At 41.1% G+C, this 12,462-nt stretch overlaps 1 protein-coding gene across 1 annotated transcript in view; it reads right to left on the bottom strand.

Moving 5' to 3' along the window:
• HIBCH (3-hydroxyisobutyryl-CoA hydrolase) overlaps positions 1-10,864 on the bottom strand; it is a 49,342-nt gene extending 38,478 nt beyond the window's left edge. Inside the window, exons 1-6 of the mRNA XM_075710597.1 lie at positions 10,833-10,864; positions 9,814-9,856; positions 8,900-9,040; positions 7,385-7,469; positions 6,392-6,472; positions 4,231-4,283 (exon numbers count right to left, since the gene is read on the bottom strand). Coding sequence (XP_075566712.1) covers positions 4,231-4,283; positions 6,392-6,472; positions 7,385-7,469; positions 8,900-9,040; positions 9,814-9,856; positions 10,833-10,864 — 435 coding nt within the window. The remainder of the gene's footprint in view (positions 1-4,230; positions 4,284-6,391; positions 6,473-7,384; positions 7,470-8,899; positions 9,041-9,813; positions 9,857-10,832) is intronic.
• Between the last annotated feature and the right edge of the window lie 1,598 nt (positions 10,865-12,462).

Here is a 12,462-nt window from a genome sequence, read left to right as displayed (position 1 = left end):
CTGCAATCCTTAAGTTTGGTTAAGGTCAGTTGTGATGAGGCTCCCAGTGCTGAAAACAGTGAGAGAAGAGGCGGGGGGAAAAGATAGGAGCCAACACACTTCTCCTATGTAAGCATCGGTCCATTTAGAGGAATCAAAACAAATCTTACAGACAGGGGAGGTGGTTGAAAGGAAAAGCATAGAAGACAACTCAAAACTAACACAAAACACATACACAAAAATTAATCAGTGTTCAGAAATGCTACTGCTGACCTCCTTTGTTAAATTATCAGTAGATACTTCCATGTACTGCCAATGAGAGAGGGGAAGGAAAAAAAAAGCGTGTTGATGAAAACATGTGCTGCTGTAGGAAGGACATTATCTTAAACTGCAGCTGTATTAACAAGTGCAAATTAAATAGCACTCAAGGTTAAAAAAAAAAGCTTAGAAGTAGTCTGGAACTTGAGACCTACCTGCTTGTTCCACTAAGTTAGTTTGCATACTTGCTCAATCAAAATCTAGTCCCCTACCCCCAACTGAAGATAACTGCTACTAGTATCATCAAACTGAGGATAAGCAAGTAAGTTGTCGTTCAAACTCTTAACAGCAGTTAAACTCTGTCAAGGTGCCACTGAAATTTGGGTATCCGATACTAAAATGTGGGTATCCAACTAAGGTTTCAGACTAACTGCTGTCTTTTAAAAGCTCTTTAAAAGAAAGGGAAGTAATAAAGAATCTTAGTAACGCAGGATCATCTGACTCCATTATGCTCTTTTCAGTCTAAAAAAAATACTTTCTTTTCAAAGGACAAAATTCTGTTCCTCCTTAGGCCACAATCATAATGAGCAACCTACACGATCTCTAAAAAAAACAACATTGGCTGCTGGGCAGTTTTGCTCTTCCATAGCTATCCATGCTATTATTTAAAACTCCATAAAATAAGTGGACTCCCTATCTCTTATCCACAAATCTTCAGGTCTCCTATGTTCAATAAAGACATTTTTCTGCAAGAAGAGCTACAAGACTAGTCCCCTTTATGCTGGAAACAATTTATGTATACTAGATTGTGGGGGGTGGTGGTTATCTAGCAGAGATCTTTGGGGCTTGGTAGCAGAGGAGCAAAGGGGAAGAGAGCTATCGCATGTTTTGATCACAAACTGAAAAAACCACAACCAAAATAGACAAAACAAAACATGCAAGGAAAGATGGAAGGGGAAGAGTCATGACAGGTGATGAATCATGTAGTGTTCTACTTCTTGCATCCTGTCTTTGACAAATTTAATTTAAAGAGACTGTATATCCATATCATACTGACATGCAAGAAAACAATATAAATCTAAGTGACAATATAGCAGACAGACTTCACTGTCAAACTCTATGTTCAAAATAACTTAAAATTATTGTATTCCACTCCCTGCTATGATGCAAATATATCCAACATATGTCAAACTGAAGAAGGATAGGATTTTAGCATGTAGAAAAGCGTGGTACTGCCCTTTTAACTACCTACTCATGGTGTTTAAAGCCAACAATTGCTGAAACAATTATTAGCACTGCGTATAACTAGCAATGTGATGGAGTCTTCTCCATGTTGCTTTAGTAATAAAGTGTGGCCTTGGGTGTAGGGGGAAATCAGGATCTTATAACTCATGTTTTAGGAATGCTGCAGAGGTGAGAAAGTAGATGCATTTCCAGATTATTTGTTGGAAAAATGCAGAACTCGTCAATGTCTGTTAAAGTATAGCTTAGAATGATATGTTTCCAATTTTTCAAAGAGCTGTCCTTCATTTGTATTTTTATATGGTTCTAATTTTTAATACACTTTGAGTGGAAAATCATTCTCAGCTCTTGTATGATCTACAAACTCATGCTTCAGTATTCTGAAAACCTTTGTGAGGGGTGTTTCCGACAGTCACAGGATTCTACTCTTCTTCCTCAACACAACTGGCAGATCCTCAGAGAAAGCAGTTGCACTAGCTATCAAAGAACAGCAGAAGCACTAGAAGAGCAGCAATCTACCCTGACAAGCAAGAGACAAAGCTTCAGCCCTCAGACTACTACCCCTTACTGCTCTTCCATGTAGGCAGTGACAAAGTTGCAGTGTGCGGCCCAAGGGTCATTAAAAGAGACTTCAGGGCCTTGGGATGGTTAGTGAGGGAATCGGGGGCACAGGTTATCTTTTCCTCCCTCCTTCCAGTTGTGGGAGGTGACATTGATAGGAACAGGCAGATCCAATCTCTTAACACATGGCTCCATGGCTGGTGCCACAGTCATAACTTCAGGTTTTTTGAGAATGGGACAGCCTACATGGCACCAGGCTTGCTGGTGTCAAATGGGAGCCACCTTTCTCAAAGGGGAAAGAGGGTCTTTGCTCAGGAGCTTGCGGGGCTCATTGACAGGGCTTTAAACTAGATGTGAAGGGGGAGGGGAAATATATAAGGCTTGCCTGTGACAAGCTGTGGGATGGTATGCAATGGTTAAGAGAGACCAGGTGCTACTGTGAGCCCTCAACCTGTTGCCCAGAGGCATGATGGGGACACTGCAGCACAGCTGAAGTCTTGCAGAGATGAGCCAAGGGCTCCTGAGATAGCTACAGCTCACAAGGAAACCTTCATGAAACACCCCAAGGGAAACAAGGGATGTTCCACTAAGAAGGTGACACAGCCAACAGCCCAGATGAAATGCCTCTACGTGAACGCACACAGCATGGGGAACAAACAGGAGGAGTTGGAAGCTGCTGTGCTCCTAGAAAGCTACAACCTGATTGCCATAACTGATTCCTGGAATGCATAGATGACAACTTCCTAAGCCTGGTAATAAGACACCCCTACCCAAGTGGATGCAATACTAGACCTGATGGTCACCAATGCAAGTGAGCTCATCGGTGATGTCAAGTCCTGCCTGACCAACCTAGTTGCTTTCTATGAAGGAGTGACTGCATCAGTGGACAAGGGAAAAGCAATGGATATCAACTACTTGGACTTCTGTAAAGCGTTCAACACAGTCCCCCGCAACATCCTTCTCTCTAAATTGGAGAGATATGGGTTTGATGGGTGGACTGTTCAGTGTATAAGGAATTGGCTGGATGGTCGCATCCAGAAGGTCGTGGTCAATGGCTCAATGTCCACATGGAGACCGGTGACAAGTGGAGTCCCTCAGGGGTCCGTACTGGGACCGGTGCTGTGTAACATCTTCATCAATGACATAGTAGGATTGAGTGCACCCTCAGCAAGTTTGCAGATGACACCAAGCTGAGTGGTGCTGTTGACATGCCAGGAGGATGAGATGTCATCCAAAGGGACCTGGACAAGCTGGAGAGGTGGGCCTGTGTGAACCTCATGAGGTTCAACAAGGCCAAGGGCAAGGTCCTGCACCTGGGACAGGGCAACCCCCAATATCAATACAGGCTGGGGGATGAAGGGATTGAGAGCAGCCCTGTGGAGAAGGACTTGGGGGTACTGGTGGATGAAAAGCTGCTCATGAGCCAGCAATGTACACTTGCAGTTCAGAAAGCCAACCAAATCCAGGGCTGCATCAAAAGCAGCGTGGCCAGCAGGTCAAGGGAGGTGATTCTGCCTCTCTGCTCTGGTGACACCTCACCTGGAGTACTGCATCCAGCTCTGGGGCCCTCAGTACAAAAAGGACATGGACCTGTTGGAGTGGGTCCAGAAGAGGGCCACAAAAATGATCCGAGGGCTGGAGCACCTCTCCTATGAGGCCAGGTTGAGAGAGTTGGTGGTTTTCAGCCTGGAGAAGAGAAGGCTGCGAGGAGACCTTATTGCAGCCTTCCAGTACTTTAAAGGGGGCCTATAGGAAGGATGGGGAGAATCTTTTTAGCAATGCCTGTTGTGACAGAACAAGGAATAATGGATTTAAGCTAAAGAAGAATAGATTTAGACTAGACATAAGAAAGACATTTTTTTACAATGAGGGTGGTCAAGCACTGGAACAGGTTGCCCAGAGAGGTAGTGGAGGCCCCATCCCTGGCAACATTGAAGGTCAGGTTGGATGGGGCTCTGAGCAACCTGATCTAGTTAAAGTTGTCCCTGCTTACTGCAGGAGGGTTGGGCTAGATGACCTCTAAAGGTCCCTTCAAACCCAAAGCATTCTATGATTCCATGATTCAGATTACGAAGTTTGTTCATCAAGTGTTTGAAATGCCATGTGTGCACTTCATTCAACTCAAGTACAGAATATTACATTAGTTTAAAACAAGTTATATCAGATATCACACCAAGGTACTTCGCTTACCCCTCCCATTGTAATGCCATCGATAAGCGCCACATATGGCTTCTTGCAAGTGCCTGTAAGAAATGTAAAAAAAACCATTTTGTACATTTTTTCAGAAGAGTGGACCTGTGACTAACTGTATACATGATGCATTTCCCCATGTCTTACTTCAGCAAGAGCCACAGAAAATAAATGGCAAATTAAACAGTAAAATATCAACTTATAATGAAGGTACTTCATGTAATTCTTAAGCAATGAAAAGAAACACGAGTTACTGACTTACTGCATTCTGAGTGTTGTAAGAGAACATTACACAACTATCAAATGTCAGGTTGTTTGCTATGTGAGTATCTGACAATTTAGCCACATTGGGCTATTATAAATAGCTTTGTAGGATGTTGGAACACAACAGCTTCCCTTTCACCCCACCTCACGGCCTGGATTAACAACACAGAGTGTGTACCAGCACTCCAGTACTTTACTACAAAGCCAGATGCGTTGGTAGGTTTCAGCCAAAATATGACTATAAAGTACTGCAATGCAAACATGTTCTGTCTTGCCAACTTTGTTGCACGTTACAATGCTGAACGTGGCGTGGGCAGGTCAAGATGATAATGTCCTAAAGTACCACAGTTTTATCTATCAACTTTATCTGTTGGGGCCTTTAGGAGGCATGAAACTAAAGACCTGATGCTTTCAATTACCATTCATGGAAAGATTCTGAAGTTCACTGTGAATGAAACTGCTGCCTCATATTCAGCGTTTTCAGGTCAAGACTTAAAAGTTCAGTCAGATTGCTGATGCGGGTATCTGCTGCAACCGTGTTGCTAGCTTTTCTGCAGCTATAGATCCTTGTTTAACAGAACCATTTTAAAAGGCAGTTCAATCCTTCAAATTAGTAGTTAGAAAATATAACAGAATTACATTTTTAACTTTGTTCTTACATGAACATATAAGCTAATGCACGGGCTCTAGATGCTAGTCTTTGAACTAAATTTCTACAGAAGCATGTCTTTCCAATAGCAAATGCTGTGAAAGCAGCTCCCCTTTGTATTTTTAAGTTGTAAAATATAAGATATAAATAAATCTTTTTGGCAGAAGTCTCAGTCTTAAATGAATACAATCATACCAAAGTTACCAAAAATCTAGGTTTTGTAATTACATGCATTATAGACACAGAACACCCTAATCATTTAAAAAAAAAAACAAACCCAAAACCAACCAAACTTAAAGTATGTACCCTTGCAATATTTGAATAGAGTAGAATAGTTAGTTGGGAGGGACCTACAATGATCATCTCCTCCAACTGTCACAGTAATACTAGTTTTTTCCCCCAAGTACATGAAACCTTAAACTATTTTTCTTGATGAAGGCAAGAAAAGTACATGACAAACATGCTAAAACTGGAAACTGACAAATGAAGTAAAAATAACTTTTCAGAAATTACTCTTACTCTAATAACTATGCTCTTCTGTCAATCTAAGTTGATATGCAACATGTCCACCTCTTCTCCTGCGCTGACTAATACTGAATACAATGTTTAAAAACTCAAACTGTATTCAATTAAAGTATGTTTGGAGAAGTTTCTTCTCACCAAAACATTCAACTCTTGACTTTCACCCTAAAGAATTAATGTTCTTCACCCTAGTAAACTTTATCCAGTGTCTTTGCCGTTAGTTATTTTAAGACTACATACTCCTAGGTTCTTTGCGATAAACTAAGGCGGTTAAGTCCTAGCTTGTGTATTCATTTATGCAGTTTATTTAAATGGAAAGCTTTAACATAATTTGATCTTCTGCTTTCTGACTGAATACTAATGATTTTCTGTGCATCTATTTTCATCTCAGGTCGTCTTTGACGTAGATCAATGATACTTAGTGCAGAACTGCACTGCCTGCATCTAAGACTTAATTCATCCATAGTGCAAATATAACTACCCAGAACAATGGGACGGGATAAGGTAGCTATCATAATAGCTTAAACAACAGAAACAAATTCTGCACCCAAGGTATAAAAATGAGATATATTACACTATTGGTATTAAACTTGGTAAAAAAAAAAATTACTACTTCCATTATGTTATTGCAGTCTTTTATAGATTAGCAAAGAGAGAAGTGAATTTACATTCAAAGCCACTATTATGAAAACTTATGAAAACTTTGGAATTTGCAATTAAACATACCAATGGCATTGTTCAGGATATATTCTTCTCTGAAGAAATCTTGTACCAGTCTATCTCCAGCTTTTCCTGCATCTATGATGACTTAAGAGAAATAAAAATTCTAAAGGTAACTATAAGTTTAATAGAAAATACAGTAACAAGTAAAAAAAAAAGAATCACATGATAACAGGTTTTTTCCTTCAGCAATCAAACAGCAACTTAATCCCGCTTCATCTTATTTGAGAAAGTTTGAGCAAACTTAAATATGAACACAAAGTTTCAAATCTGAGTCAATTCTATTACGCTGGAGACTTTGTCACATACTTCTTGTGAGAGTGCAGTCCATTTTCTATGCTATGGAACCCCTCCTAATGTCTGGTAGTCTTGTTCGTGATATTTCATATCAATGTATAGAACAGCCACTTAAAACTGATTATACTGAAGACTCTGAATACTAAAAATGAGAAGCCAATTAGAGCAGGGCATAATTTAACAATCACCCATGCTGCTTGTTGACCTAAAATTTAAAACAACTGCTCATTTTCACAGTTTGGAGACTTCCTAGAGTTCATAGTTACAAAATAATCACAGATGCATTGATCACCATTGTCAGCTCTGTATCCAGCCATCTCAAACATCAGACACAAATTATCCAGTAGTAACAGAGCTACCTATTAGGGCCCTTCAATTTTCTTGTAAAGAAGCTGTCACTAATGAAAATCTGGGAAGAAGAAGATACAAACAAGAACCCTCTCTTCCCAGGAATGACTAGCCGCTATTACTAGTTATTCATAAAAAAAACAATTTTTACTCTTTTATACAATGTTCTGACAGCTGTCTCCTGACAAAAATAGCATCTGCACCTCAAGGTGTTATAAGAAGTCAGCACAACTAATCTCTCTTCCTGTTGTTTAGAAAGCCTCCATTTAGCTGAGTCACAGTAAATAAAGGAAATCAATGCAAAGTAGTAAGTGACAAAGATATGTCAAATGTTTAAGTGACTACAGTCCTTACCTCTGATGTCACCCCCAGCACAAAAAGCTTTTTCTCCAGTTCCCTTTATAATTATTAGAAAAGTTTCAGGATCTTGCTCCCAAGTCTAAAAAGAAGTAAATGTTTCCATGCAAGATTAAAGTCTGTGCCAAACATGCTTTCTCTGTATACTGTCTATAATTCTTATTTGACTTTTTCAAAAAGCAAATCAAACCTTACTTAAAATAGTTTGTCTTAAACTGAAGTTTGAGAGCTAAATGTCTTTCTGCCACTCCTGTGTCCTATTCAATCTCGACATCAGAGATCAGTAGAGCTGCCTTGCATATTTCAGAAAAATGCCTATACAGAGCTCCCAATATCTGAAGAAAGGTAGCACTTCCTAAAACAGGGCCCGATATAAATCTCAATGGGAACACAATGCTGGGGCAGAAGGCTGGGAATATGAAAGATATAATAACAGTGTTTCAGGCCGAATTATGAAAGTTGTGTAAATCTAAGATGCACAGCAAGGAAAACAGCATTTAAATTCTTGATGCATTTTGTCAAAATGACTGCAATCAATGCTAATCAAGGACTGGATCATATCAATTTGTGCACAGATGTTTTGCTAGGTACAAAGACTATGGGGGGAGGTTCTGAATTAAATACACTGGTACAAGACTTCAGCAGTGGTGCAACCATATTGAGAAAAAGATGCCTTTTATAGGCTTTCCCCCCCACTTAAACTATGCTTATATATACACCTTATTCAAGTAAGTGTACCCAGACAAAAGAGAGACATTTCTGTATACCAGCAACTGTACTTAAAATTATGCTATCTTTTAAGGTTGTGCTTCAAATAAAGCCCCGTACACAGCACTACAGATTAAGTATTTTTTTTCTTTAAATGTTCTTCAAAGAATGCATAAATTTGCAACACAATCACCTACCAAAATACCAAAAAGAAGACAACTATCCAACAAATACTGGTATCTAATAAGTCTGACTTTGTGCATAGGATAAATAATATCATTACATTAAAACGACTATTTGCATGCTTAAAATTTCACATTACTTCACTAGCTTGTAGAAACAGTGCCTGTAAATCCATGAAGTTGTTCATTAAGGGATGACACTGACAGCACCTTGCTTCCTAATGACTTGTATCTTTTATTTCAGCCATGCAGCCTCGCCGCAAAACATGCACCCAATCAAGAGGCAACACCACCGTATAGCTTGGAATTTGTGCATGCTGACTGACCAGTTGGGTGTTGCCGAGAGGAACATAGAAACTCTGAGTGCTACTTGCTTTTAATTCAGTCCTGGTTTTAATATGGGTGTCTCTTATCTATCCAGATGCTAAATTTAACTTTGTCTGACAGCTGCTTTCTTAGAAAGACAAGACGACACGTCAAACTTGCTTAAAACTGTGTGTTCTTTCCCATCCTATAAATCTGAGCTCATTGGTCAATACAGACTAAGAAGTGTCTGACTGAATTTTAAAACTGGCTTTGGATACTGTATGTATAGTGGTTGGGTAGAAGTAGAGCTACTAACCTTTATTTGTGGGTAAATTTGTCGGATCATAGAAAAAGTTAGTGCATTGAGAACCTTGGGTCTATTCAAAGTTATTATTCCTGCACCTCCTCTCTTTTCCAACAACACTTCAGCTGCCGAATCTGTATGCTTAGACATTTTCTGTACATGCAAAAACAAATAAAGTAAATGTCATCAGTTAGATACCGTGAGTAACATACTTACAAGAGTGTTTATGGAAGTATATTCTCAAAATGCACTAGTTAAGATCATAAAACATGCACTTTGGAATTGTATGCTAAGGCTTTCCCACTGTACTTCAAGATTTACTTGCATTTCCTAAACAGTTCTCTTGAAATCATTTTATGTTTGAGTCCTTCAGAGTAATAATCCTCAGACAGTTTTTTGAGCCACACACTCTTTGACAACGACATTTAAGTTCATTTAAAAAAAAAATACCAACAAAAACACACAAAACCATGTTTTTTTAAGACCTGACTTTCTGAAAATACCTGCAACATTTATAACAATGACAGTTCCATGTGTCCCGACTGGCAGTTTCACACTGCAAAACCAAATGTACGCATTGCTTTGTCTGTAAGTAACTTTTAACAGTAGAGAACAATCACTAAACTGTTTTCACAATTGATTTCAAACTCACGGTTGAATGATATTTAAGGAAAAAAAGGAAGCTAACATAGAAATTAACTGTAAACGTAGGTAAGGCCAAAATAGTTTACGTACAACAAACTTTAAGTACAACAGAAACTTGTAACAAAGTGCTCAAAGATGTGGGCAACGTTACGCCTGAGCCATAAGTGATGGCATTCAGAACCACTGTGAGCAGACACATTAGAAGTGGCATGTACTGTCTGTCTCAGGGCATTAAGAGCCTTAAAAACTTCCAACTCGGTCAAACAAGATGCTGTTCTTACCAAATGTTGTAATATTACTTGCAGTCTGTTGAGTGGCTTCAGCCTGAAAAAGAAATATTAAAAAGATAGCTAAAACCATAAACCAGCTACATAATCCCCTAATAGATGACGGCTGAATTAAGCAAAGCTTTGTCAGAAAAATTCTGAACACAATTGTTTTACATTGACCTTCTTAAAATCAAGTAAAATCAGAGCACAATTTTGAGATAAAACAGTTGGAAACTTCTTTGCTCACAAGTAAATAGATAGCAGATACCAATGCCAATTACTAATGTTTTCTGTGTTCAAGTCAGGAGGAGAACCTGGAAATAACAAGACAAAGAGTTTGGGGGAATATGTTTGCTATTTAGCAGTGTGTGTCTTTTAAGATTTACAGCCTTTTTCTCGACATTTAAATACTAGCATTTTTTTTTTAAAATGGTCTTGCCAAAAACTTGTGCATTTCCAAAGCTTCCACTACACCAAACCTGCCCCCACATCCTTGGGTGTATGTGTGTTTATGCAGGGTTTGTGTAACAGCTTGAACAAGGCTCAAAGGAGATACCCATGCTGTGACTTTTTGTGGACATGCTACTCAAGTCATAAGGCTGTTATTTATTAATTATTGCTGTACTCTATTGAGGAAGACAGTTAAGGGCATTTGCTGGACTTCCAGCACCTGGCTTGCATCAGTATTAACGAGCAACTTTTATCTTTCAGCTACCTCAGAGCATGAAACACAGAAAATTAACACGGTACACGCTAACATCCCGGCGTCCTAAGATCGTTTTGAAGTATGTGCTGCTTTTAGAGTGGGGAAAACTAATCTACGCCTGGCTAATCTTAGGCCTAAATTACATTTTATACCAGTTCATGGGGTTTACAATCCCCGGCATCAGAGGCCTTCCCGGACCCATCGCTCCCAAGGCAAGCGCGAAGCCGCCATTTAAAGCCCCTCAGGGGGGTTGCGCGGGAAACAGCTTCGCCGCGCCTCAGGGCGGCCGCCGCCGCCGCCGCCGCCGCCGCCGCTCCCCCGTTACCTGGACAGCGGCCTCAGCACCCGGGCCGCCATGTTGGCAGCCGGCGCGGTCGATCGCCGTCATCGGGTTAAGCGGTACGGCGGGGTTATACAGCGGGGCGGATTAGGGAGCATGCGCGGGGGTGAGAGGTGGGAGGGCCGGGCTCCGTTCTACTCGAGCACCGGGAAACGGGTGGGTCTGGGGGGGCTGCTCCGGGCCCCTCGCTCCCGGGCGGGCGGGCGGGCGGGGGCCTGCGGGCTCCCCCACCTCGCCCGCGGGCGAGGGGGGGGAGCCCGGAGGCCCCCGCCCGCCCCTCCCCGAACAGCCCTTTTCCAGTCAAGTTTTTGTTTCCAGACAAAAGCAGAAGGTCAGCCAGGCGCCGGCATGGGGGCGATAAGCAAGGCTGGCAGGCCCCTTGCTCGGTAGTTGCGTGAAGGGTTTTGCCTTACCTCGACAGGATTCGGGCCAAGGGGGTTGCTGCTCCCCGCCCTGGATTAGGCCAGGAGGTGCGAGGACGTGAGGTGAGGCTGTTCCTTCGTCGGTGAAGCAAGTGACGCCGTTCGTAGAAATAACGTAAACCGTGGTGGTTGCTGCCCAAGGTGGAGGGAAGCTGTGTGGCCAAATTACCTTCAGAGCTGAACTTTGCGGACTGGAACTGCGTTTTGATGGTGTATCGTTTTCAGCAGCAAAACCGGTTTCTTCATTTCTGACCTCCCTGTTTCTCCTCATCCTTTACACCTGCTGTCACACCTGTGCTGCCCTCTTAGCTACTGATACACAGAGTAGTGAGCCGGGATCAAGGAGCTGCTCTAATGCAACATCCCACCAAAACCTGGTTATCCTAGAAGGTAAATACAGGGATTAAGTAGCTAACACGGTTACTGCCCCGACAGTAGCTAAGGACAGAACTGTGAGCTCCAACACAGTGTGTGTTCAGCATAAATAGACTCAGAAATTGCAACCTGGAAAATTGCCATTATTTTAGAAATAGAAGATGAAGGCATTTTGAGAATTTATAGACACAGTAGGAGTCCATAATACTAAATTCACTTTTATTTCTGTAACTACGTCAGACCAGATTTTTTTAGGCTGACACATACTGGCATGAGACTGATACTGAAAAAAAGTGTGATGAACTATGGAGTAAATGACAGTACAGTGCATTAGGTAGAAATGTAACTTCACCGTCTCTCAATGGAGCAGGTTCTTAGCACTGGCTGTCTCGATTCACATTCATATATTAAAAAAATCTTAAAACCTTTTAGCAAAATTATTTTGCTGGAACAAAAAAATCCGTTCTCAGAAGCACTTCTAGAGAAGTCCCCAAGAGGGCAGCATTGCTCTTCATTTCCAGAAATGATTCAGCCCCTGCTTATAGCAGCATCAGCTGTGTTGGCATTTCCGTTGCAGTAATTCTCATGGTATGTTAAATTCGGTTGTAAAAATCTTAATCAAACTAAATAGGCACAAAAAAAGACACAGAACATTTCTGTATTATGCAGTCTCAGTTTTCAGTCTTGTACACTGTGAACAAAAAATAACTGAGAACAGGACATGAGGTGCTTTTGCAGGCATTGGGAGACTGCCCACTGTGAACTAATTAATTGCAGAATCATTAGGCAATCCAGACTATTCCAACTTTTACCTACAG

This window comes from Pelecanus crispus, chromosome 5 (genome assembly GCF_030463565.1).
Source record: "Pelecanus crispus isolate bPelCri1 chromosome 5, bPelCri1.pri, whole genome shotgun sequence".
Classification (NCBI taxonomy): Eukaryota; Metazoa; Chordata; class Aves; order Pelecaniformes; family Pelecanidae; genus Pelecanus; species Pelecanus crispus.
The sequence above is the reverse complement of the archived record's forward strand: the minus strand, read 5'-3'. Positions and strand labels throughout refer to the sequence as shown.